Here is a 24937-nt window from a genome sequence, read left to right as displayed (position 1 = left end):
TTTTTAGTCACAAAGAGGTAAGTCTTTAAGAAGAACATGTCAAGAGGCATAAAAATTTAAACATTCTGTGTTTGGAAAACCATTTTGATTCAACTTTCATAAAAGAACAGCCTAAAATTTTTACTGAGCTCCATCTTAAACTTATCATTGGTTTTGCAGACCCCAGTGGCACGAACACCGCTGCTGTCACCACTCCACACCCAGCTCATCACCAGACCAATTTCACAACCAAGTTTCAGTCTATATTGTGATGCACATCTTGGGTATTACCAAAATAGCGTGAATTACAGGAAGTTAAAAAAGAAAAGAACCTAGACCATTTTTTAAAGAACAGAAAAACGTGACATCTTTATGCAGTCTGTAGCCATTTTCTTCTCCTAATATTTTGCATTTAATGTACAATTCTCAAACGGAAGATCACACTTTTACATGATTGTTACTCAGCTTCAAACTGCTGAGTCACTTCCTTTCTTCACAACCTCTAGAGTATTTGTTAATATTCACAATGAAACCACTCACCATTGCTTCTCTCTAGGATTAAAACATTTAATAAATTAAAATTTATTCTCCCATCACTGTAAATTTTTATTATATTTTAGCTTTTATTCTCTTTACTCTTATATTTCAAGTGTAAGAATTCTTGCATACAGTGCATGAAGTCACGGAGCCTCAAACTTCAGCAATATCTTGCCTCATCTATAATATTGAAATAGAACTATGTAGATAATTAAAGAACATCTACGACTTACTTCTATAAGATTCTTATTTGAGGAATATTCAAACACATGACAAGGCAGCCCCAAAATCCATACTAAAGTTCTCACTTTCAAGTTTTTCATAAGCAATTTTTGCATCTCTTATTATTAAAAATCCTAATATCAGAGCTGGCCATTTTTCAACAAGGTCTTCATTCATAAACAAGCAGAACAGAAAAGCAGAGATGTCCATTTTACTTTCTGTTTCTGCATCATGAGTGAGACTGATGGGGGTCTCCATATGCAAACCAGAATTTTACATGTTCCAATAAAATCAGGGAAAGTTAAATATTTACAAACTCAATGATAAAAAAACTCAAATGAGACACACAAGAATCTGACAAATAGGACAGAGAACATGCTACCATAGCTGGTTCTCCAGCCTGCTCAGATCATGGCATTCCCACCCATAAAGTCCTGCAGTGCACCAATACAGCAAGTAGCAAATTGTATCCCAACAGTAGACCCTCATTAAAGAAAAATTAAACCAAAGCTCAGATATAAACAGCTGAGTATTTTACTCGGACTTCAGGATTCTGTTCCACCTTAGCCTTTTGTTAAATGCCTCCTGTTTGGGTATCAGTCTCCTGCTTTGAAATGGCAGAGTTCCCCTGAATTTGTGCTGCTGCTTCTTCGTCCTGCATTTTGTAACTGCAAGGCTCTAATCCCTGACTTCCACTGCAGCCTTGCCAAGACATCTCAGTGAGTTTAAATCAGCAAGCAGCAGCATTAGGGACACCAATTCTCTTTCTGCTTGTATGCACTCCAACAACCAATGTATCTCAGTGGGCTCTATTTTCAAACCTTTTTTTCGTGTTTTTTTTTTTTGTTTGTTTGTTTTGTTTTGTTTTGTTTTTTCTGGTATTAGGAAATTCAGAGCAACTTATCTAAAAAGGTTGTAGGGGAGGTGAGAAAGACAAACTGATTATTCTGTAAGTGCACTATCACCTGAAATAACACAAACATGGAGTTTGACCAGCAGCGTGGAGCTTTTTTGGGGTACTTTCTCAGGGCTTAAACATAGGGACTGAGTGTGGGTTTTGCGAGTGAGCCACATCAAAGTGAAGCTGCTGCTGAGTGGGAAGCTGGTGACTCACCACCTGCACAGCCCTCAGCTCTGACTCAGAGCCCCTCCGAGGGAGCCACACTCACACTGCCTTGGAGCACCTCCAGCCATCCAAAGCCAAACATTGGGAAATCTGTTTACATCTCCTGGAGCAGAGCCAAGGCATTGCCCAACCTTCTCTTTGTCCCTCTGCTCCCTGTAAACAAAAACAGCACAGAAAGAAAGTGTATTGGAAGTCAGAGGCCATTCACACTGCTCTGACACTGTGTGATGTGGAAGATATGCCTTTATACAGATGGGAAGATTTTTAAATTTAAGAAAATTACCTCAGGGACACAACATTTGAGTCTATTGTCTGAGCTTGCTCAGGGTACTGCAGTGCAATTTCTGGTAAAACTACAACCAGGGCCAATCCCCACACTATTCCAGTAATCACCACCAGGCAGGATGCAGCAGCAAAAGGGGAACTGTGTACAAACTCACAGAATATTGGGCATCTGTAAAAGTCTAGTACCATCTACTTCTTAAAAAACTTACCTCTAGTATTCTTTTTTATGTGATCTTTTATTTCTTACAGTCACAGGTGAGGAAAATGCAAGATGTGAATGGGAATGATTTTTAGCTTTAGAAACAATTACGCTATGTGTACACGTCCAATTCTCCCAGAAACTAATGGAATTAGTGAGTATACGTGACACTGCCCTATGAAACTAGCCTAAATGCTTACCAGTAGTAGTTACACTTCTTGGGACACTTAGAGACCTCCAAACCCACTGCTCACCACGGAACCACCTCCTCCCTAAGGATGGCAGCAGCAGTGGTGCCACTGTCATACCTTCACGGGTGCCTTGCCTTTGGGTGGTGAGTTTGACCAAGGGTAGGACCAGGAATCTCTGAAGGGGATCAAGAGGATCAAGAAATGCTATAATTAGGTGGTACTTCACAGCAGCTTATGGCAGCTGTTGGAACTGGTGGGAGGACTGGCTAGGGGTGCCACAACAACTGTTGCCAGCGCGAACACAGCCGGTCACCCTCAGCACTGCCCCTGCCTGTCCCACCAAGGTCACCTTGTGCCAGCACCTGCCAGCTCTGCAGACCTGGGGATGCACTTCTGTTACTGCCATCCTTCTAATCCAAAACAGGAGGAATTTACTGTTCACTAGAAATCAGTAGGTGAGAAACATTTTAGATTACCTCTTAGAAAAACACCTGCGCATATGCTATATGTTTTCCTGGATATTGAAAGACAATTTGTGAATGTTTCTTGCTGGGAAAGGCAGGACGTGGTCCAACAACTGCATGAGAATACAGTGTTCTCTCCTTAGATGCCTTCCTTTGCCATGCTGCTTTTCCCCTTCTCTCACCACAGACTGGAAAATTTCAAGAGCGAAGCTCTGCTCTCATTGCAACATGAAAAGACTCCACGGAAAGTACAGCACCATGACCTAATGTTACACATGCACCTGTACATTTGATTACTTAAACTCTTTAAGCAGACTGCAGCCGTCCCTGTGATGTAGCAGCTACCTTCAAACATGGAAGAGACAGTCACTTCTCCTACAAGTGCTTGAAAATCCTACAATTTCAGTAGGATTTTCAGCCCAATTTTTATGGCTTGTAACTTGTTTACAGCTCTTTTAAATTCAAACTTAAGTGGAAATGGGACTGAGTTAAATTATGATCTGAATCACATCCCGCTAAAGACAATGTGCTTCACGCTGGCATGAACCCACACAGAAAACGTTTGGAGAAAATTCTTGGTTGGCATCAACAGTTTACATGCCAGACTGTGCAGACAATGCATCAATGTCATTAGGCTGGCACTTGTCTCAGACTTTTTTTCAGATTATATTCACATTACCGAAAAAAAAGTAACGTGGAAAGTTTCACACAATGAACACAGCTAACTCAGTGCTAGCTTCTCTTCACTCCCTTGCAGTCATGCACTGTAATACCACAGTTAATTATCTAATCACATGCTTTTTCTGGAGAGTACCTGTCTTGCTCACAAAGCGCATTTCACTATTCAAAGGCTGCGCTATGAAGTATTTTCTTAAACCTACATGCAGCTTCATCCCATAGCTACTGCAAAATTTTCAAACTCCGCTCTAGTGACAAGTGTAATAAACTACCTTTAAAAGATAATGAGAAAATCATCACAGTGAAACTTCAGACATGTCCATTAGGTTTTGCAAGGCTATCCCCATTCTACAGATCAGGGGTACAAGATATGTAACAGTATTCAGCGCTTTCAGGGGGTACTTTGAAACATCTAGCCCCTGAATCTACAAAATATGTATTGCTTTTATGTTCAAAATCCTGCTGGTTGTTTCAGATACATCAACAGACTGATCTGCCTGAGCCTGCAGCCCCATGTGAAGAAAATGGAGAAAAATACTTGAAAAGAAGAGGACAGGGCCAGGCCACTGCTCTACAGTACCCTTCAGCCAGGACAGCATCAGCTGTGAAATGGCTGAGACAGTGTCAGCCAATGTCACAGTCAGTTCTGCTCTTGTGATTTTTGACAGAGAAGGAAAAAATGGGAGAGATTAACAAAACTCTACAGCACTATTTTCATTTTACACCAAAATCAGACATCAAAAGTCACATGCTGTACTAAGATTTTAGTATGAAGAACTTCCCTCTGAAAAAGAAGAATTTTGTATTTTCAGGCACTTCCAAAGCACTTGCTGGCACTTCAGAGTAACCTGGTGCGGTGCACCCAGTGTGTCCACAGCTGTTGCAAAGCACTCAAGATGCCCCCACAAACACCTCAAAACAACCAGTGGCTCAGCCCAAACATCTACCTCAGCAATTTAATTATATGCCAACATTACTCACTGTTAATAAGGAATGGACAATATTTTGCCTTATTCAAAGCCAAAATGTTAATAATATTTTGCAAAAATCACGTACCCAGTATATACACGTGAAACTAAAATAGCTATTAGGTGGAAGAGCTTAGAGATGCATGCTCCTGATTCCATTTCTGCTGTTCAACAGTTGGAAAGAATGAGAATATATCATTCCTTACACCACTAAAAGCACACAAATATAAAATCCAGTATTTCTCAATCACTTTCCTTTAGAGTGTAGAAATTAAGAACACTCAATAGTTCGGCCACTTGTTACTGTGGGAGTTCAAGTGAGGCTCTGCAGAACTCCAGCTCCCAAGTTTGAGCTAATCAAATTCATGGCACTTGCTTTTTAGACACCAATAATGTTTCATGAAAATTACATGAAGCTTTAACAAGGAGCTACAATGTAATTATTAAACTGATTGAACCATGGACTTTGTTCTCCTGTTGCGTATTCATCCTCATCTCTGATCTTGAAGCTGGAACATTACATCTGTATTTGAATATTTATTACACTATGCTAAGTAACTCCTTCAGTGAAGAGAGTTGCTCTTTTCCTGAATTAGTTTCAGCATAATTTGCTGTGAAGAGAACTTCGAGAATGTCCTGCTAAGCTCCCCTGTAACTGACTGATTCCATTGTTGGTGTACATGGAGGCCTTAAAAAACATTAAACTAGTTATACAAATGGAAACAAACCACCCTTTTGAGTTCTATTGACAACTTAACCTTTAGAATTTGGATGAAATCCCAATTCTTGAGAGAAAGAAAAAAAAGGTATTGAATGAAGCTATTATATAGAACATTCTTAGGGTTTTTAAAGTATACAGTATATAATAGCATTAATACATTTGTTTGCGTGATGAGTGCCTGTAGCACTCATATTTAAAGAGACATATAATGATTTTATTAATACGATGTTTATTTTATTTAGGGGAATATGTAGCCATTTGAAGACAAAGCATTCTTTTGTGAGCGATACATGACATTTTCAGAGGTGTGCGGTTTCTGAAATTGTTGAACAGGTTATAAAATGAAAGGTTCTATCTGTCCTCTCCTTGAGCTAGAGGGCTATCACCAGGTCATGCTGCGAATGTCTCATTTTACCAGTATAAAAGCCACGTCAAAAGGGACCATATTTAGGAACAATCAGGGTTTGCATACATAAAACATAAATTGATGCTGAATTGTAACAAGAATGGGAGAAGTGGCCCAACCTAATAAACAGTCTTTGACTACCAAGGTGGAATTTCTAGACAAGCTGTTATTACTTTAACATATTCTGCATTCTAGTAGAAATGAATGCAAAAACAAGAACTCCCCCTTCAACTATGCAGTGCCCTTATAAGGACACATTGAAAATCTTCCCCAGGCAAGAAATGATGGTAGGATAGAAAAACAACCCAGAGCAAAACAGGACACAAAATACCTTTGAAGTTATAGAAAAAATACCTAACATTATATTCTACTGCACTGGCCAGAGGCAGAGAAATGCATGACTCCACGGAATTTAGTCTCAGAATTCTCCTCTGTAATCAAAATTTTTATTTCAGGTTTTGGTTTCTGAGTCCGTCAGAAAATGACTGTTAATGTTTCCAGGGCGTTGCGCATTTTGGCATGTGCATTAACATGCCAAACATTTTATTTTTTAGTGAATTTAATAAAAAAAATAAATTCACTAAAAAATAAAAAAAAAAAATTAAAAGAGGTTTTTTTCTAGTACTGGTGCCTTTTTAATTTAGAGAATTTAGAGGGTTGAATTAATTGTCATAACACCAATAAGACTCTATTTTGCTATTTAACTAACATTTATGCACTGTTTTTCCTTTGTAATTTGAAGAATTACTTGTCAAGAGCTTCAGATCATTGCAATATATTCAAGTGCACGTCTGTAAAAGGTTTTTGTTGCAGAAATAAAACTATTTTCTACTCTGCAAGTAGGCCCATCTGCAATCCTGCCTACCTTCTGATTTTGAAATCATACAGAGAACAGCATTTCTTCAAAAGAAAACAAAATACTGTTACCACAGTCTCTAGAGTTTCTTTCCACAAATGCACAGCAGTTGTTCTAACTTTTTCCTATGACAAGCTCCTGAACTGCTTGGTCAGGATTTCCAAACAATAACACAGATTGGTTTGAGGAGTGCCTTTGCCAAACAGACAATCCTCCATCACTAGAAACTGAACACTGGCTCAAAATACAAACATTTGTGCAAAGCAGTTCCTGGTACTGCAGCTCTCAGTCAGAGATCATTCTCACAACCTCAGCTTTCAAGTCAGTACATTTATTAAGCTCCAAAAAGGCCAAAATAACTTCTGTTCACTGAACAGAAGTTCAAAATAACTTCTGTTCACAGACAGCAATACTTATATTTTAATATGAATGCCAGTAGCTACAGCACAACAGACATGCAGAGCCAAACTAGATACTATATTTTTTTTTTTTCCTTCCATGACCCAAATCCCTAACTCTTCAGACCAAGATTTATATCTTGTAAATAAGACCTTGGTCTGCCAAAGAGCAAATGCAAAACATAACCAACTAAACATAACCAACTAAAAATATTGATGAGGCAACAAATTTAATTCAATATATCACTGACATAACTATTTAGATGAATAAAATTATTTTGGGTCTATATTTATCTACCTCAATAGTGGTTACGAGGTAGATAGAATTATTTAAAATACCAAGCCGCTCAAATCTCTCAACACTATAGAAAATAATTTGTTATTGAAATATCATCAGGAACAACTTTGTGACTGGTACCTGTAAACACTGAAGTTTTATTCAGTGCTCATGATTCATAACACTTCTATTTTTATCCAACCACAAATTGTGGTTCTTGGTCCTTGCTATCCTTTTAAGTGTTATATATGATGCAGATTAATCACAGAATCATAAGAACCATTGTTTCAAATCCATGTATTTAAAGTTAAATAAACACTACAAATTTCTTTTCCATGTGCAGTATGTACATAAGGACACGAATACATGATTACGTGATGGAGTTGTTCAGCCCAAGCATTTCTGCAAGGTCTAAAAAAGCTTCCACTCAGGTCTCTACTGACCCACCTGCGGGTCGGTGGCACTGGTGACATTCTTACAGACACCAGAGGGGCTGAGAATCCACACCTATCTAAAAAACAACCAACACAGCTGCTTCTTGTTCCCCTCCAGCCCCAACCCTACAAATCCAAAACTTTCAGATCTCATTCCTAGAGCAGAAAAAAGGCTCCAGACACCACGGGCAGAGAAAGCAGCTATCAGGATGCCTTTGGCATTTCCTCTGCAAAATAAATTCAATAGGAAAAAATATGCTTCACTTAAATGAATGCTGAGACAACCATGACCTTGAATGCATCAGGACTTATCTTACTTCCTCCATTTGGGCCATTTAATCACTACTGAGAATACAGCAAGGAAAACAGACAATTCAGGAGATACATAATTCTTGAACAGACAAAAGGTAGATAAGAATGTTACCCTCTTTGTAAGTCCTCAGAAGGTGAGGAAAAGGAAAGCAATCAACCAAACTCAGCTGCTGGAGCCAAGGTTTGTGGAGCATGGCTCTTTCATCTTCCCTATAAGATTAAGAAATCCATTAGGACTTCTAATACTCAAACACACCCCTCCACTTTCAGGGCTGAAGAAATGTCTGATGGATTCTATGCAAATAATGACAAAATCCTGTCTTTTATCAACATCAACATATTCTCTACTGTTCCCTACTGCCCATTTAGAAGGTTCCCTCACAACATGGAAAAATTTCTATGGCTTCAATCTCTTACATGGCATATGCACATAAGAAAAATCCCATCACTTCTTTCAGTGGAGTCAGAAGAAACAAATTAAAACTGGTCAAATTTCTATAAACATCTGTTGGTTTACCTGTTTTTATTACCCTCTCAATTTTGAAGACCAGCTTAGAATATTTAAAAAAAGGTCTAAAAGAAATGGTTCTTTTCACAGTCAGCACTAGTTATCCACTTCTCTCTGTTCACACAGCTTAGAGTTATGAGCTGTGAGGGCCTCAGTACCTCACTCTAAGAGACAAAAATGGGATCAGGTTATGAATAACTTTTTCAGAAGCTTCTTACAAAACTCTGACTCCAAACATATTCGTTCCAGCTGTTCAGAATTTTAGTATACAAAGGTCAGGAGATGTCCTACTTGGATTATTTTTTTATTATGATTCATGGTGGAGGTGATTAACTAGCAGATGAATTTTTCTTGGACACTATTTCTACCTTCCATATGAGCTGATTAGTTCCCATGGAAGAAAAGGCAGGACAAATAACCACACTAAACGCCGGGGTTCAGAAAGTTGACCTTTTACTCAAATCTCAAAACTAACGTGTATCCAGGAAATCCTGCCAGACAGTCACTGTTTGCAAATGGTTGGGAAACATGATCATTTGCCATGAAAAACAGATGAAAAGCAGGAGCTGGTTAAAAGACCAAGTGTTTTCTCAAACAAAACATTTCCAAAATAAAGAAACAATGTCTCAAAACTGACAGTTGACCTGAGCTTAGGAAGGGTGACAGTTCTGCACTGGTGTTCTCTGTACATGAGAATTTAAAAATGAGACCAGAATTTCAAATAAGATTTAGCTGAACATAAGGAATTTCTGTCATTTCTGACACTGCAGTAATATTCCAATCAAACAGAGTCTATTTGAAAATAAATATTTTTAAGATTGAAACATTGACAAGCAAGGCTTCCCTTAAGCTCAGAATAATGTATAAAAGTATCAGATGTTTAGCAGTGTAGGTGCATCTTACTGATTTCTAATGGGGTGCAAGGAACACGTGCCTCAGGATTACTGGTATGAGAAGATGGGCACGGGTCACAGGAATACACTGTGCTGTACTCAAAAGGAGTAATGCTGTGAAATGGAGGCAGCACAAATCCCACATACTATTAGCAAGTCAAATGCAGTCCCTAAATCTATTTGTTTAGGAATGCAAGAGAATGACTGATCAGGCAATGTTTAGCCTAGACATTTAACTGGGCTAACAAATACAATTTTGACTGGGGAGTAGTGTGGAGTGTGTGTGTGTGTATGGAGTGGCTGGAGAAAAATGTTAGCTACCCTCAGAAAAGGTGTGGGTTTTTTAGTACTAAAATGTTGTATCATAGCTACAAAAAATGCTGACACTGACTGAAAAACAGAATTTAAAAGGCAGCGTCCTAAGTGCTGTAAAATTTCCTAATACACCTTTTAAAATCTGGTACCTAACGTGTGGTTTTTAAAATCTAGTAGGAATGAAATATTTCAGACCAGCTTCTTACCTGAAAAAGTCTCCCTGTATTTCAACTGGACTTCTTATTAAATAAATGCAGAATTATTTAATAGAAACATATAATATCCTGAGCTGGAAAGGACCCATGAGGATTATCCAGTCCAAGGCCTGACTCCAAAAGGGAAACTTAAAAGTTAAACTAGCTATCTGAGAGTCATCCAAACACTTTTTGACCAACAATGCGCTTGGGGCCAATTCCCTGGGGAGCTTGTTCCAGTGTCTGACGGTCCTCAGTGAAGAGCTTTAGATTGATGTCCAGTCTGAGCTTCCCTAACGCAGCTCTCAACCAACCCTTGTGTCCTATCCCCAGGGATGGGGAGAAGCACCCAGCACCTCCCTCTGCTCCCCCCATGAAGAACTCACAATGTCACAGTATTTTCCAGTACCTAAGATATTGTTTACCTGTTATTTTCATGCAAGGCTCTGTCTGTCAGTGCTTACACTGAGTCCTGTCAAAATACAGGGGTCAAAATAAAGGTTGCACAGCGAACTAAAAACTGCACCAAATTAAGCAGCAGGAGGTATGTCATTTATCAGCCCTGGATTTAAATTTGTAGCCCTCTTCATGGCACAGTTAACCCAGATATCTGAGGTTTGACCTCATACAGAAAAACTATGTGAACTGAAGAACTATTATGTATGCCTCATCTATGTTTAAAGAGATCATCCTCTTGCTTTAGATTACTTTAAATAATAAGCATGAAGTGAAAGTACAATTAAATATTTTCAAGATTTATTTAGGCCTAGCAGAGATGATCTGGCAGGTCAAGACTCTTGCATATGCCATCTAGAATTACACTATCAAAGGAATAGTTATTCTAATGTCTCAAAGAAATAATTCAATTGTAAACTGCAAACTCTCAGGAGCTAACATTAAATAATTTTTTTAAAAGCTGTGGTTTATGTAAAATGTCACATATAAATTAAATCTTAAAAACTGACATAGCTTTGTCTCAAAGACCCTATGGTGAAACACCTTTGCAACTTTTCTTTTTGATAAAAAAACCTGAATGACTAGAAAACATTTCCCTTCTGCCAGTACCTGAAACCCAAGCCACAACAGGGGCCTGCCCAACAGAGTCAGGAAAAATCCAGGTCTGTATCAGATGGAATTCTTGCAGTGATATGTTCTTTCCATATGCCCCCAAGAGGAATTTTAGTTCAGAATTTTCTTCTTCTCTGCTGTTCCTAGTACAGTCATCAAGAAAAAGACACCACTTCAAATAAGAGGGAAACATTGCTGATGGCTTTGCACTGGGCAGGTGCTTTATAAATAGAGTCAAGATAATCTTTCCACACAGTATTTTACTTATCTGCAGAAGCCAAAACTGAACTTCACATATTTTCAACAGAGCTATTTCATTACAGCTCTGAGGAAGTTCATCTCCTATTTGTCAGTGTACAAAATGTGAGAATAACAGAAGTCTTTTAGCTTGACTTTTCCTTAGGATGCATCCCTCTATCATGGGGGACATGAAGGACAAATCTTCAAATTTTCACAATGCTTGTGCTAAGGGAATAATTTTTCAATAATTTCTAATTTTTGTATTTACAGCAACAGTAAAGACTACAGCTCCCAGAGAGAAAAGAACAGTACCAAAGGCCCAGGGATGGAGGACCAGATTATTCACAGCAAGGTCAAGCCTAACACCAGTGATACAGCACAGCATCAACACCTCACCACTGAGTTGATACTTGGGATTGCATGTACTGAGAACCATAATCCCACTGCAGTGATTACTGTGGTATGGGATTTGTAATGCTCCACTTCCCTTTCAACATGTGGTCATTTTGCTTTTTACAGGTGCAAAATGTCTGTGGATATTTCCAGCACCCAAGAAGGTCATAATAACAAATCTGCATGCAAATCTGAGAATAATCTGCCTCTAGGATCACTCATTTCTACAGTAAAAAAAACCAAAAAAAACAACCAACCAAAAAAAAAAAAAGAGCCATGCTTAGTAACCTGATTATGAATATGCAGGGGTTTTCAGTCTATTACAATTAATTAGAACATTTTATCCATTAATCATGTCATTCCATTTTAAAAAGATCTCAACCTCATACATGCCAGAAAGAACTCCCAACTTCCATCTCCCCATTAGGTCTTTTCTCTTGCTTTGAAAAGTAGTTGTGCTGAAAATCTGTCAGACCCAGTGCAGCAATACTGAACAAGGGGACAGAAAACATCACTCACAAAAGTGCAGAGGCTGCTGCACGGAAACTGCTTTCATCTGAAGTTTTCATATGAGTAAGTGTTTTTTTGGGTTTTGGGGTTTTTTTAACAAGATCATCTTAAATTGTTCTTCACATGAGGTCCAGATAATAGAAGAAAAAACAGTGAAACTGTAATATCCCCTCAGAATCTAACAAAGAGTTACTTCCAGTTTGCTTTATACCTTTAGAAATTACATTTTAGGTAACAGCATGCATTTCTTTTCCAGTCTGTCTACTTCACAGCTTCCTGTTTTTTCTAGAAAAATGAATCAGTCATTTGTTTCTCTAAGATAAAAAAAGACCACTGAAAATATTGTTCTAGTAGAAGCCATCCTGACAGAAAAAGGAAATGTTCATGAGACAATATCCTCAGTAGAAGGAATGCTTTTAGTAAAGCAAACCAGGCAGTATCACAAAATGACTCAAATAAATGCAAACATATGTCTGTATCTGCAGGAAAAGCAGCACAAAATGGAAACTGACAGTGCTTCTGTATCTTAACTGCATCACAGTTTGTTTTATCTGCAAACTTATGCTCTTTCGCCCTTTTTGTCCAACTCTTAGTTACAAGAAAGATCTGTCATGATTGCTAAAAAAACTGTGGAAAACTTCAAAATTTAGTGAATGTTTTGAGCAGCATTTGACCATAAATATACAGCATAAACACCAGGATCATTCCAATGCCCAAGTTTTAGCAATTATTTGACAAGAGAATCAGCACAGGAGCTGCTTTCTGGAATGTGCAGCACCTGAAACCACTTCTGTTGCACCAGACTGCTCCCTCATTTCCACACTGCAATACAAAACAGGGACCTGCCATGGCAGCATGACCCTTCATCCAGATGTTTGGCAATGGAAATCGTGCCAAATTTGCCAAATAATTCACAAGATATATATATATATAACTAAACAGAGTTTATGGAATCAAAGTTAGATCTTCCCTTTGTCTTCAAAGAAAGACTACCACAGAAAGAAAACATAATAATAATGTGAATTATCCAGTCACTGCAGATGACCGTTTAAAATAAGATTTCTTCATATATTTGGGTGAGCATTAGCATGGTTAACACCAAGAGCTATTTTTTCATTTACGACTTATGGACTTAAATTGCTAAGGTTTTTATAAAGTTACAAATCTCAAACCAGGAGCTCTCCTAGCTTTGAAAAAGCTTTTGTAACATACATGCCTTTACTGACTAGTAACCTTTAACAAAACCTTAATTTCTTTTACATATCAATAATTTACTACTGCACTTTCAGTAAGTTATAAATAGTCTCACTAGAAATCTCATTTACTCTAGTTATTAAATTTTACATTGTCTGCTCTTTTGCAGTAGCATAATTTCATTGATTTTCCATTCCCACAAAGTCTTCCAGTAACAGACAAAAAACAAAATGCAAACTATAGAACATGAATAAAGAAGTAGAGCCCCCCACTACTTCTAATAAAAATTAAACTTTATCTTATATTATAACATACTATTGGTAATGTCAGGGCTGAGAGAGACAGTGATGGCAGCATCTGTGAAAATAACATTCCATGACTGGAAAAGTCTTTATCAAAGGAATGGCTGTCAAAGCATTATACCAGGTATATCCTCTGCAGTGTGAAGGGATGGCAAGAGTCACTGGCATCACCCCTCCTGCTGGCAAGGCTGCCATGTCAGAGTTGTAGGCTGCAGAGACACACATTTATTCAAAATGAAAATGTGATCCACAATTTCCTCATAAACTTCACTCACATCAAACTCTCAGTTTTGATGTGCCAGTACAATTCAGCCTGCTTTATACCTTTAGAAATTACATTTTAAGTAACAGTAGGCATTTCTTTTCATCATCTTTTCTTCATCATTCATTTTGCTTCATTTGCAAAAAATATTTTCCCCAATCTCTGAAGCAAAAGCACTTATATTTCTGTTTAAACATGTACAATAGAATGAGTAAAACATGAAATGGGAAATGCAGTATCAAAACCAAATGTGAAATAAAAAAACCTTCTGTGAAGAATTCCCACACAAAATTCTGGCTGTCAGCTCCAAAAGGCCAACCTTTTCTACATTCCCCACGGAGCTGCGCGATGATGCCCACAGCACAGGCTGCACTGATTTACTCTGCTTTGTTTGAGTCCAGAGACACCTAATGTAGGTGAGGGCACTGGCAGGAGGCTGCAAAGATGGGCATCCGCAGGATGGAACTGCCTGTGTGCTCTGAGATGAACCATATGGAGCACGTGTCAAAATTAGAAAAGCTGCTTTTGTCCAAACAGTCTGACTAAGCAGACAATCCAAAGCCTTTCTCATATGGCAGTCACTTCTATTCCTGAAGCATTTGAAAATAGAGGATTTTAGGAAACTTCTGAAACAACTTTGCCACTTCTACCTTAAGATTACAAAAGGCTGCTTAGGCAAACAAACAAACACCCAACAATTCAGTTTTGTTCTTTTTTCCTTTCATTTTTTTTTTTAAAGGTGACTTACAACCCACATTGGTCAGATGATTTTATCAGGTGAGGAGACCTTTGGAAATATGATCTGAAAATCTAACAAACTCCAGCTGGGTAAGGTGCCTTCCTTGTACATACCTCTATGTGCTCTATCTTCAAAAGCCTTTGGGGAGTTGCTGTAGTTTGTACAAACTATAGCTAGCTTTTGCCAGTGGCAGAAGTGTATTCAAAGAGCAATCTGTATTCTTTTCAGGGATTTTGAACTCCTGTTGCTGGCAGCAATCAATCAGGAATCACCAGCAACTGCCTGTGATATTTTGGTGATAAAGTCTGAGCTGATCCATGGGAACACAAAAGGGTGTAAGCTTGCATGGTAAGAAACAACGTCCATGAAGCAATATTTAAGTTTTATTACTGTACACTGCCTGTTTCAATACACAGAAGTTTTTTCATGGACAAGAACAGATGCTGAAATGAAGCCCAAAAAAGAAGGCACAGAGAAATTACATGATTTCCGAAGGGACACGGTCGGCAGCACAACAGGAACCTCACTGCCGTTTCCTTCAGCCCAGGTCAGCTCCCAACGATTCCCACTTCCTGCTGCTCAGAGGCTGCTGAGCTCAGGGGCCTCACAGTGACAGTGAAAACTAAGAAAATGCATCAATCAAGAAGTTTTGAAAACTTCTTTAAAAGCCCACACAAAATTTAAGGCTCGCAGTTCAAACACTGTGAAAATAACATTCCATGTTATTTTCAATATTACCTTCAATAATTGCTTGACGGAGGACTATTACTGCATTTTGTAATGCTTAAACCTTTTCTCACCAATCCATCATTGGAAAACAGGAATATAGAACATTTAATAAAAAACCCAGTAGACAGACAAGGAAAATCGATCACAGGTAGGAAAAAACGATTACTTGTGGTACAAGAAAAAACTCAAAAGTACCATGGAAGCATCTTGCTAGTCTCAAACCTGGAAGACTGTCAGAATAATGCGTCCAAAAATTATCAGGGACAGATCAATACCTGATAAACAAAAAGGAACATTTTGATCATGCAAACAGAGAGGGGTCAGCAGACATGGTCAGAGAAAAAAGTCACTGCAGGAAAAGCTGTGTCTGAGCCTGCAGCTCTGCTGTGCTTGTGCTGTGACTGCTGATGCACATGCTGTGAACCACGAGGACATGCGAGCAGCCGCCTCCTCTTTCACATCTCCCTTTATACTCCATTATTTTCTGGTGACACTCTAGGCAATTCTTTCAGTTTTAACACAATATATTCTGCTCAATTCTCTTAGCAAGGCTGTGTCTGTCTCTGCAGTGCAGCTTCCATCACATTTGCCTTTAAAATAGTCAGAGGTAGGGAAAACTGCAGTGTTCCCAAGTTTTCCATTCTTAAAGAATTCTCTAGGTCTGGACTTTGAGTTAAAGAAAATAAAAAGATCCACAAACAAACAAGCAAAGAAACAATAACCCCCAAATATCTCCACCCTACATCATGCTGACCTTTCTCTCCCTAAATGAAGAGGGAAAATGCCACAAGTCTTTATGCTGAAACTCAGCCCACATGACATTTCCTTTGGATTTAATTGCTTTGATACAATTTGTATCTGCCAATCAAGCAAGGCCCTGAGCCCCAAACACTCTGTTACAAAGAAGCTCTTGTCCTGTAATAGGCCCCGACATCAAAAAGACAGAATGTTCAACTTCAGCCAAAGCATCCAAAAGGAAACAAGCCAAAGCCCAACCACTGACTCTTCCAACGCTATTTGAAGGAGTGAACAGCAAAAATCTTGAAAGTAAGACTTTACAGATTCTATATTGTCAAGCCTGTTTAAAATTGAACACATCCATAACCTTCAGAAGCAGACATTTCTCCACACTGTCATTTATTACTTATGGAGTAAAGATGGTCAGGCAGACCAGCTTTTAGATATTGACTATAGCAGCTCACAAACATGATAAAAATAAACCTACTATTCATTTTCTTTCTTTGCGCAACCCAAACCATTTGTAAAGACAAAACCCTTTCAGATGGGTTCAGAGAAAAGGTCCAGTTTTCATGGTAGCATTCCTAATTAACACCTGTACCAATTCCATAGATATCTTTCTAAGAATATGCTAATTGTTACTATTTCCTAATCATTAATGCAAAAAAGCAATTGTATTTTCAGCTCATCTAATGAGATGAATGTATGACAGTTGTTTTCCATTAATGCACAAGTACTCAAGGACTTTGGGTTAACACTATGACTAAAGGACTAACTTAAGACAAATTTCATTAAACCAATAATTCCATGTGCACATTATTAATTTATTATCTTAAAATTGTACATAAGTCCAATATATCAACACAGCAGTTTGTACAGGACAGCTACCACTGATTGCTTAAATAATTTAGAAATGCATACAGCAAAATTCAAATTCTGCTTCTAGACAGCTCTTTACAAGAATTTTCTTAAATATTTCCTCAAAGGAAATTCTTCTTGTAAATACTTCGAGGGTCAGTGCAGTCTTGCTTAAAGCTTTCTTCTTCACTGATGTTTCACTGATACTTTAGGATACAAAATGTAGCTTGTATCCTAACTCAGAAAACTCAACAGGAGAGGGAACTGGATCCCATCTGCAAATCAAATGCGTCCCTGAAGCAATTTTATTCCATATCTGCTTCAGTCCTCAGATTTTATTAAGCTCCACATTAACCACCAAATCCTTTAAAGCAGCACTGATGACATGATTTTTAGATTCTGAAAAAACCAGTCTGTTCATCATGGAAAGACACCATCTTGGACCAGAAAATGAATAAATACCAGCCTTCATCAGAAACTCTGTAGCTGGTTCTACTGCCAAATTCAGAGAAGAGCAGCTCATGGATCCTTGGTAGTTTTTAAATGGAACTCCAACATCATCCTCATTAAATCAGCACTTGAGGAGCAATCAAACAGACCCCTAATGCTGTCAATTACAGGTTGAAAATTCAGTTTTGATGTGTGCATTCCAATCTCAGAACTTCTTAAGTATCTCTAAAATGAGTTATAAATGTGAGCTATGGTTGAATTTCTGACAATTAAACTTCAGTGGTGCATTACAGCTTCTTGCCTGTTAAGAACTCTTTAATGCACTCAATTTTGGATAAAAGCCATTGGCAATGATACATCCTGGTAGTGTCTAGCACATTACAATTTATTTTTAATAAAGGGATACTGGCAAGGGGAAGAGTTCAGACTCTAAGTCCCACAGGAATAACCACTGAAAACAGGGAACAAAAAAATTCACTTAAGGTGTGGACTAAATGCTCCAAAAGCCCCATGAATCTGTGAAATGTCTCTCTCTACTGCCCAATGCCAAAGCCAGCAGGGATGCATGGCCTCTTGCCTTGCACCACTCCTCTACAAGGACCAAGGAAAGCCAAAGCCATGTGAGCCCCCGCAGGACAGCCGTCACACCCTGAGGCCAGACCTGCGTATGCAGTGCAGAGGCACCAGCGCGTTCCACATTCTTACCAGAACCTGAGTGACCTCCTCAAGCACTGCCCATCTCCTCCCCCGCTTCCAGCTGTGTAACTACATGCACCAAGATGGAAAAGTTTCTCTATGACGAATGCTGTGCGGGACCAAGCACAATGTAAATTACCAATGTAAAATAACAACAGTCTCTACAGAATTAACACAAATGCTTTTCAAGGAAAGATCATATTAGAAAATCACTTCAGCAGTTCAGCTATCTTAGTACTATTTGTTTTGTCATTCTCAGGAAAAAAGATTTTCATTGTACTTGTGTTACTTTTTATAGTATTTATATTATTTATATTACTCTTCTGCTGTCCTGCTGAACACGCTTAGTTATATAAAACTGATCGTGTGTTAAATCAAGTTCTATTCCAACAGAAACCAGTAAGAAAAAATCTGAACATTTTGAGTAAATGAAGTATTGTAAGTAATTAGCTTCCTTATCCCCGAGCAGAACTTACTGGCAAATATGTCTTGATATGGCAAATGTTTACCATAACATTTTAAAAATAACAGTGATAAAGATAACAGTGGCAAAAGTTTCACAAATCTGTTTATGAGAGTCTGACCGAGAAGATCTCTACACACATTGAGAAAATATGAAACCCTCAGTCTTCATTTGAAATATGAGGCTGCACCAGCTAAACCAAGTTGGTATAAAGTAATACTTGAAACATTCTTTTTACAGAATACGTATACGTAGCCCAGCATGTAGTTCAATATGCAACTGACATTCCCTCTCACGGCGTAAGAGCAGGCAGTAGGCCTGTCTCTACAGAAATGCTTTTTATCACAAATAGATCACACTTACATTTTTTTCCACACATGCTCACACAGAAAAATGCTTTAGATAACATTGCTGCAAGTGTGTGTTCATTAGCCTGTTTTCCAGCCCCCACTTGTGTGGTTTGGTATTTAATTACAGGGTGGAGTGGTCCCCAGGCTACTTATGTTTCTTCCAGTCACAGCCAGAAAATTTCTGCAGGAACTGACATGCAGGACTGCAACTGCTTCAAGTTGTAGCTGGTTCCCCATCAACAAGATTAGCTCACTGTTCATTGAAACTCACACTAGTACTTCTGTTAAATAATTATTTAAAATATGTTTTAATACAACAAATTGCATTCTAAACTTCAACAGATAATTAAGGCTTTAATAGGACCTATTATGTCTATTTACTTTCAATTGGTTTCTCAATATTTTTTTTGCTAATGCCAAGAAACAAATCTTTATCATTATGCTGGAAAGCATTTTTTTTCCCTTGAATATAGAGAAATGTAACTTTGTATGCCTAGTTTAATCAAATATGACTTTTAGCACATCACCTATTATTTTATTGCACACAGCTTTAAATGCTGCTTTCCATAATCAATCTTAAATTGTATTTTCACCTGAAGAATATTACATCATTTGTAAAATAATATCATTCACATGAGAGCATTTTATAGCTAAATATTACTCCCCAAAGCATTGGGGTATAACAAAATACATTGAAGGTATAAAGAAATGCATTATTCCAATTAATTTTTATATAAACGAGAGAAGTTCTATTGGACAGAAAAACTGGGGAAATAAAACAAATATTAACTTAGGTAACAAATTACATGCACAATGCCTATTATATTTTATATTTAAAAGAATGTTGTTAATCAGAGTATTACTGTTGACAGGATTTGGAAAAAAAAAATTAAAACCGCTTGGAGTCTTTTACCTATGCTTTCATTTACTAAAGGCCTTTTATTTTTGGCCTAAGCAACAAGAATCCATCGACTTGGAAAACTTTGTCTCTAGGTCAGAAATGCATGACAGGAAGGTGAAACCACATGAGCTCATTTTGATATTAGTCAAAAGACACAGAGCATACAAAGATTATATTATGCAATGTTTAGCCAGAGGTATCTGAAAACACTCACTAGCCAAACCCTAGCAAGAATTTATATTGAATAATTACTTATGAATGGTCTGTTACACTGCTCCTGTCAGTCAGCTACTTCTTTGTAGTTTGTTCTATTGAGAAAAATACATGCAAAGTGCAGAGACGTGAGATCTTCTCATTTAAGTGATAAACCAGATTAATAACAAAGTTTGGACCCTGGGACATATGCACACAGTATCATAAACAACATACAGTGACATACAGAAAAGTATTTACATGCTTTGCTGTTAGCTCAGAGTGTGACAAAACGCAAAAAATCTAAACTCTGCAGAGTTATTCAGAGACTGGGCTCTTGAGTAATCCGTTAGAGATTCCAAACCCACAAGGCAAAGAAATCATTGTACAATCAAGTAAATTTTTTTCACTTTTCTAAACAGTTTTGTCTCTTTTTCCCCTCACACACTGTTTCTATGACATTTATGATGGCTGAATACCCACACATGGGTGAACATATGTGAACTCAAGATTTTACTCTTCTGAACAAGAAGGCTGTAGTGAGCAAGTAAATCACATCCTGGAATCCTGGCAGTTTAACTCCCTCAATATCCTGAGGTAGATGCTTCATCAGTAAATGTTTTATTTCATTAGCAAACATTTTATCTTATTTACCAAGTTAATGCAGTACAACTTAGTTTGCAATTAATCTGTAGCTGACTTACAGAATCTACCAAAATAAGGCACTGCTGCCTTACCACTTACCACAGCTATTGCTTATTTTCAGGCCTATTAAACGGCTTTGAATCAAGTGTCAATTGCCATAAATAAAACGCTCTGGCGAAAATGACTGGCCAGAAGAAATATCGGCAGTTGTGTTACCACACTTCCCAAAGCCTGTCGCTAGAACAAGGCGGCCTCCTGCGCGTCCCGGCAGACGGGGATGCTTCAGACCCACCGCGGCCGGAGCCGGGCCGGGCAACTCCCACCCATCCACAGCCCCTTCTACCTTCGGCAGGTCACGGGCATGCAGAGCTCTGCTCCCACGTTCCAGAAACTCCCTGAAATAACTGGCTTTCAACTTTTTCTCAAAAAAATTAAGTTTCAGAATCTTGGACGTGTGGCCAAGCAGGAAAGAAATTCGTTATCAACAAATACGGCAGGACTTCTCACTCGCCTCTCTCCCCCCACCGGGAAGGGATTTCCCCCCCGGAATGCCGCACACACCCCGGACCCGGAGGCCACCCCGCCGCCTTACGGCGCAGCCCGCTCCCGGCGAGCGCCCCGCGATCCCCCCGGCCGCTTCCCCCGCCGCACTCACTTGAGGAAGTAGCGCTGCCCGGTCTGCGTGAGCGCCATCTCCCAGCCCGGCGGCAGCGGCCGCTCGTCCGTGACATCGCAGGAGCGCTGCCGGAGGTGCCCGTGCTGCGGCGCCGCGCCCGCGCCGGGCAGCGAGGCGGGCGAGGAGTGCGAGCGGACGTGCACGGGCGCCAGGCGCGGCGGGGGCCCGCCCGAGTCCGTGCTCGACTGCCGCGAGTGCGAGCCCGAGTCGGGCTCCCTGAAGAAGGACTCGGGCAGGATCTTCTTGCGCCAGGAGCTGGGCCTGGGGTTCATCACCGCGTTGAAAAGCGCCTCCAGCTCCGTGTCCAGGTCCTGCGCGACGTGGATTACCTGCTGCCCCGGCGGCGGGGCCGCGGCCGCGGGGTTCATTGTCCGCGCCTCTGGCCCGGCGGCGGGCGCAGCCGTCCCGGGACGGGCGGTGGCCGGGGCCGGCCCCGCTGCCGGGCCGCCGCCGAGGACGTGCCCTCCGGAGCGGGCGGGCTCGCCGGGAGCAGAGCGGGCGGACGGAGCCTCTGCGCCCCCGCCAGCCGCGCCGCTGTCCCGGGCGGGCGGGGCGGCCCCGGGCAGCGCGGCGCCCTCCCCCCGGCGGGCAGCGGCGGGACGGGGCAGTGCCGGGACGGGGCAGTGCCGGGACGGGGCAGTGCCGGGACGGGGCAGTGCCGGCGGCTCCAGCCCGGCCCCCGCGCCGCCCCACCCGCAGTTATGCAACTGCCGCGGAAACTTTGGGCACGGGACGGCCCTGGAGGCCATCGGAGCCCGCCCCGCCCGCGCCCCCTCTCGCGTCGCGCTCGCTGTGCCGCTCGCAGCCGGGGCATCGGCCGGGCTCTTCGCCGCTGCGACCCCGCTGGAGCGGCCGCTCCCGTCCAGCCCCAGCTCGTGGCGCCCGGGGAACCTTCGGAGCGCTCTGTCTCTGCCAAGCTAAGGAGCTTTGCTCCAAAACCGTTGTTCAGAAAGTTATTGGGCGATGCTAATTTCTGAAAGCAAAATGATGCTTCCATTAGTTCACGTACAAGTTTAATTGCATGATTTAGTGATGCTATAGCTATGGGGAGAAATTAAGCATTCGTAGTGACATGGACAGCAACCATTTCGCTGTGATTTGGATAAGGTTTGGCCTTTTGCTGGCAAGTAGGAGTCCTGTGCAGAGCTGTATGTTACGTCCTTCCAGCTCACTGTCCATAGGGGTAGTTTCAAATGCAGGCATGATGCTTTGTGGATCTCTGCCCATTCAGTCACTTGTCTTTGATTTAGCCTATACTAGAAATGAGAGCTGTCATCAAAGTCCATGCCTGAGGTTTTCTATAATTATTAAATACAATTGTTGTTTTAATCTTGTCTCATTTTTTGGAGCATTTGGAATAACTTTTGAATAGCGATGTGACCAAAAATTGTTTAAATTCAGAAACTGTGTATATAAAGAATAATATTGTTCACATTCCAACTTAAGTGTTGGTTTTTACAGAGGGAAGCATCCAGTGTTTTTATGACTACACACAGAGATATCACACACTGACTAAATGAACACAACTGTATTTTAGCAATGCATTTGTTATTTTATTTCTGTGTTTTGGACAGAATCCAGGCTATGCTGATTGATAAGAATACACCCTCCTCAGTAATCAGAATCTACACTAGCAAAGTCCTAAGTAATGTTTTTCTGAACTTTATTCCTTATTTCTTTAAAATAAGCATGAACTTCTCTAAAGTTGCATTTGGCTTCTCTAGTGGAAAATGTGGTATAGGCTAAAGGATTTTCCTCCAATAATTTGAAAATGATTAAAACTGTAAGAATAAATTTTCATAGTATTGTTGTCATTAGTCTTTGTTTAGAAATACTAACTACCTTCTTTGGACAAAAAAAATGACCACCAGCTTTCAGGGCAAGTGACTCAATATGCTCAAGTCTGTGGAAGACAAGGACACTTCCATCACAATGGGGTTGGATTAAGTGATAATGGAAGCAAATCACAAGTGTGACATAGAAAGCTCCTTATCATTATTTCTTTGTTCTCATTGCAAGATTTTACATTGTGAAAAAATAAGTCAGTAACATTATTTTATCTCAATTTCACATTGTGTTCAAATGTTTTTGAATAGTACAGAGATTTTGTGTTCATCTGAAGGATTTATAAAGCCCAGTACTATGACTATACCCTATTGATTGTGGATTTTCTAGCAGCAAGTTCAATCTCTTCTTCAATGAAAACCCAAGCTTAGAAGTAAGTGCACTTTTAAAAGTACCCCTACATGATGAGCATCTAATGAGTTAAAGAAATGGCACATGTAGTTTTAAAGCTAGATCACTGCTCTGCATCAAAGCTCTTCATAGATTAACATTTTTCTGAGAAAACCTACCTAGGTGAAGCAACACCTGTGATGTCTGTTATAAAGTACAACATTCAGGGGTCCCTGGGCAAGCCTTGTTCTTTCTCAGTAAACAAGTGACCAGCACACAGCACAGCCTGGCATGATTCTGCCCAACTGCTTTGGGTTTGCTCTGTGCAAGGAGACTCCAAGCAAGCAGTAACTACAGCTGGTGCTCCACATCCATCTGTGAGCAGCCCTACAGGAACAGAAAACTTGTGTTCCTCTGAACTAAATGGGAATGGAGAACAAAGAACACAATGGAACAGTAGTAAATTTAGAAAACCCTGTTACAAAAAATAACTCATAATATAATACTTTTAACCCATAAAATGGGTTAAAAGTAGCACTGTAACTTTTTTTAGTAGCTTCTGAAAAATGCTTTGTAGTCTTGTCATGTTCAAGGGTTTCTATAAAGCAAGTGCAAATTAATTAGAGAAGATGCATTAAATGTAGCTTTATATGGCTTTAATTGGGGAGTTTAGAAGAAAATCCAAGTCAGTATCCCATGGTGAATTCCTATTTTACCAGTATCTCTGGGTTACTGACACATGTGCCTTTTCACTCCCAGCCTCCCCTGCTGTACAGAGGCACAGCACCTGTGCTGCTTGCCCTGCAGTCACACTCACCAGTGGGATGGAAGTGCTGGCCCTCGGCAGCCGCCCTGGATGCTGTGAAGACAGAGAAGCAAGAACTTGCAGGGCAGTTCCAACCTCACCTAAAGGCAAATATGCTTTTCCAATAATTAAGCCCAAATCCTGCTGCCGAGCAGCTGCTTTTCCAGGCTCAGTACTTCCCCCAGAACAAACTGAAAGGTACAATTTAAAAGTAAGATGCTTGGCATAAAGGATCTTTCTCCTCCTCTCTCTCCTTGAGTCTCTTTGTGGATCACTGCCAGAGTTTGAGCTTCTCTCAATTTCACCCAGCTTCAAAGTTTACCTTTGACCATCCTTAGCTGAGGTAATTTTTTGTAAAAGGAAACAAAATCATTCAGTGTTGCGGCTTTTCCTTCTTCAATATTGCAACACACTGCATAGAAAAACATGCAGGCTCTCCAGTGACATTCTGCATTCTCAACATCTGCTTTCAACTGACCATTTTACTCAGAATCCCCAAGGAAAACCCTTCCCCTTCTCAGTTAGCACATGCTTCAGGATATGACCCATGTGTAAACTGCCAGCACTTACTGTGATGCCAATCAACTC

The 24937-nt window shown here is 40.0% G+C and overlaps 1 protein-coding gene across 1 annotated transcript in view; it reads right to left on the bottom strand.

The window, feature by feature from the left end:
* WWTR1 (WW domain containing transcription regulator 1) overlaps positions 1 to 21737 on the bottom strand; it is a 43842-nt gene extending 22105 nt beyond the window's left edge. The window contains exon 1 of the mRNA XM_066556720.1: positions 21349 to 21737. Coding sequence (XP_066412817.1) covers positions 21349 to 21737 — 389 coding nt within the window. The remainder of the gene's footprint in view (positions 1 to 21348) is intronic.
* Between the last annotated feature and the right edge of the window lie 3200 nt (positions 21738 to 24937).

This window comes from Molothrus aeneus, chromosome 10 (assembly GCF_037042795.1).
Source record: "Molothrus aeneus isolate 106 chromosome 10, BPBGC_Maene_1.0, whole genome shotgun sequence".
Lineage (NCBI taxonomy): Eukaryota > Metazoa > Chordata > Aves > Passeriformes > Icteridae > Molothrus > Molothrus aeneus.
This window is presented reverse-complemented; position numbering and strand designations above follow the sequence as displayed.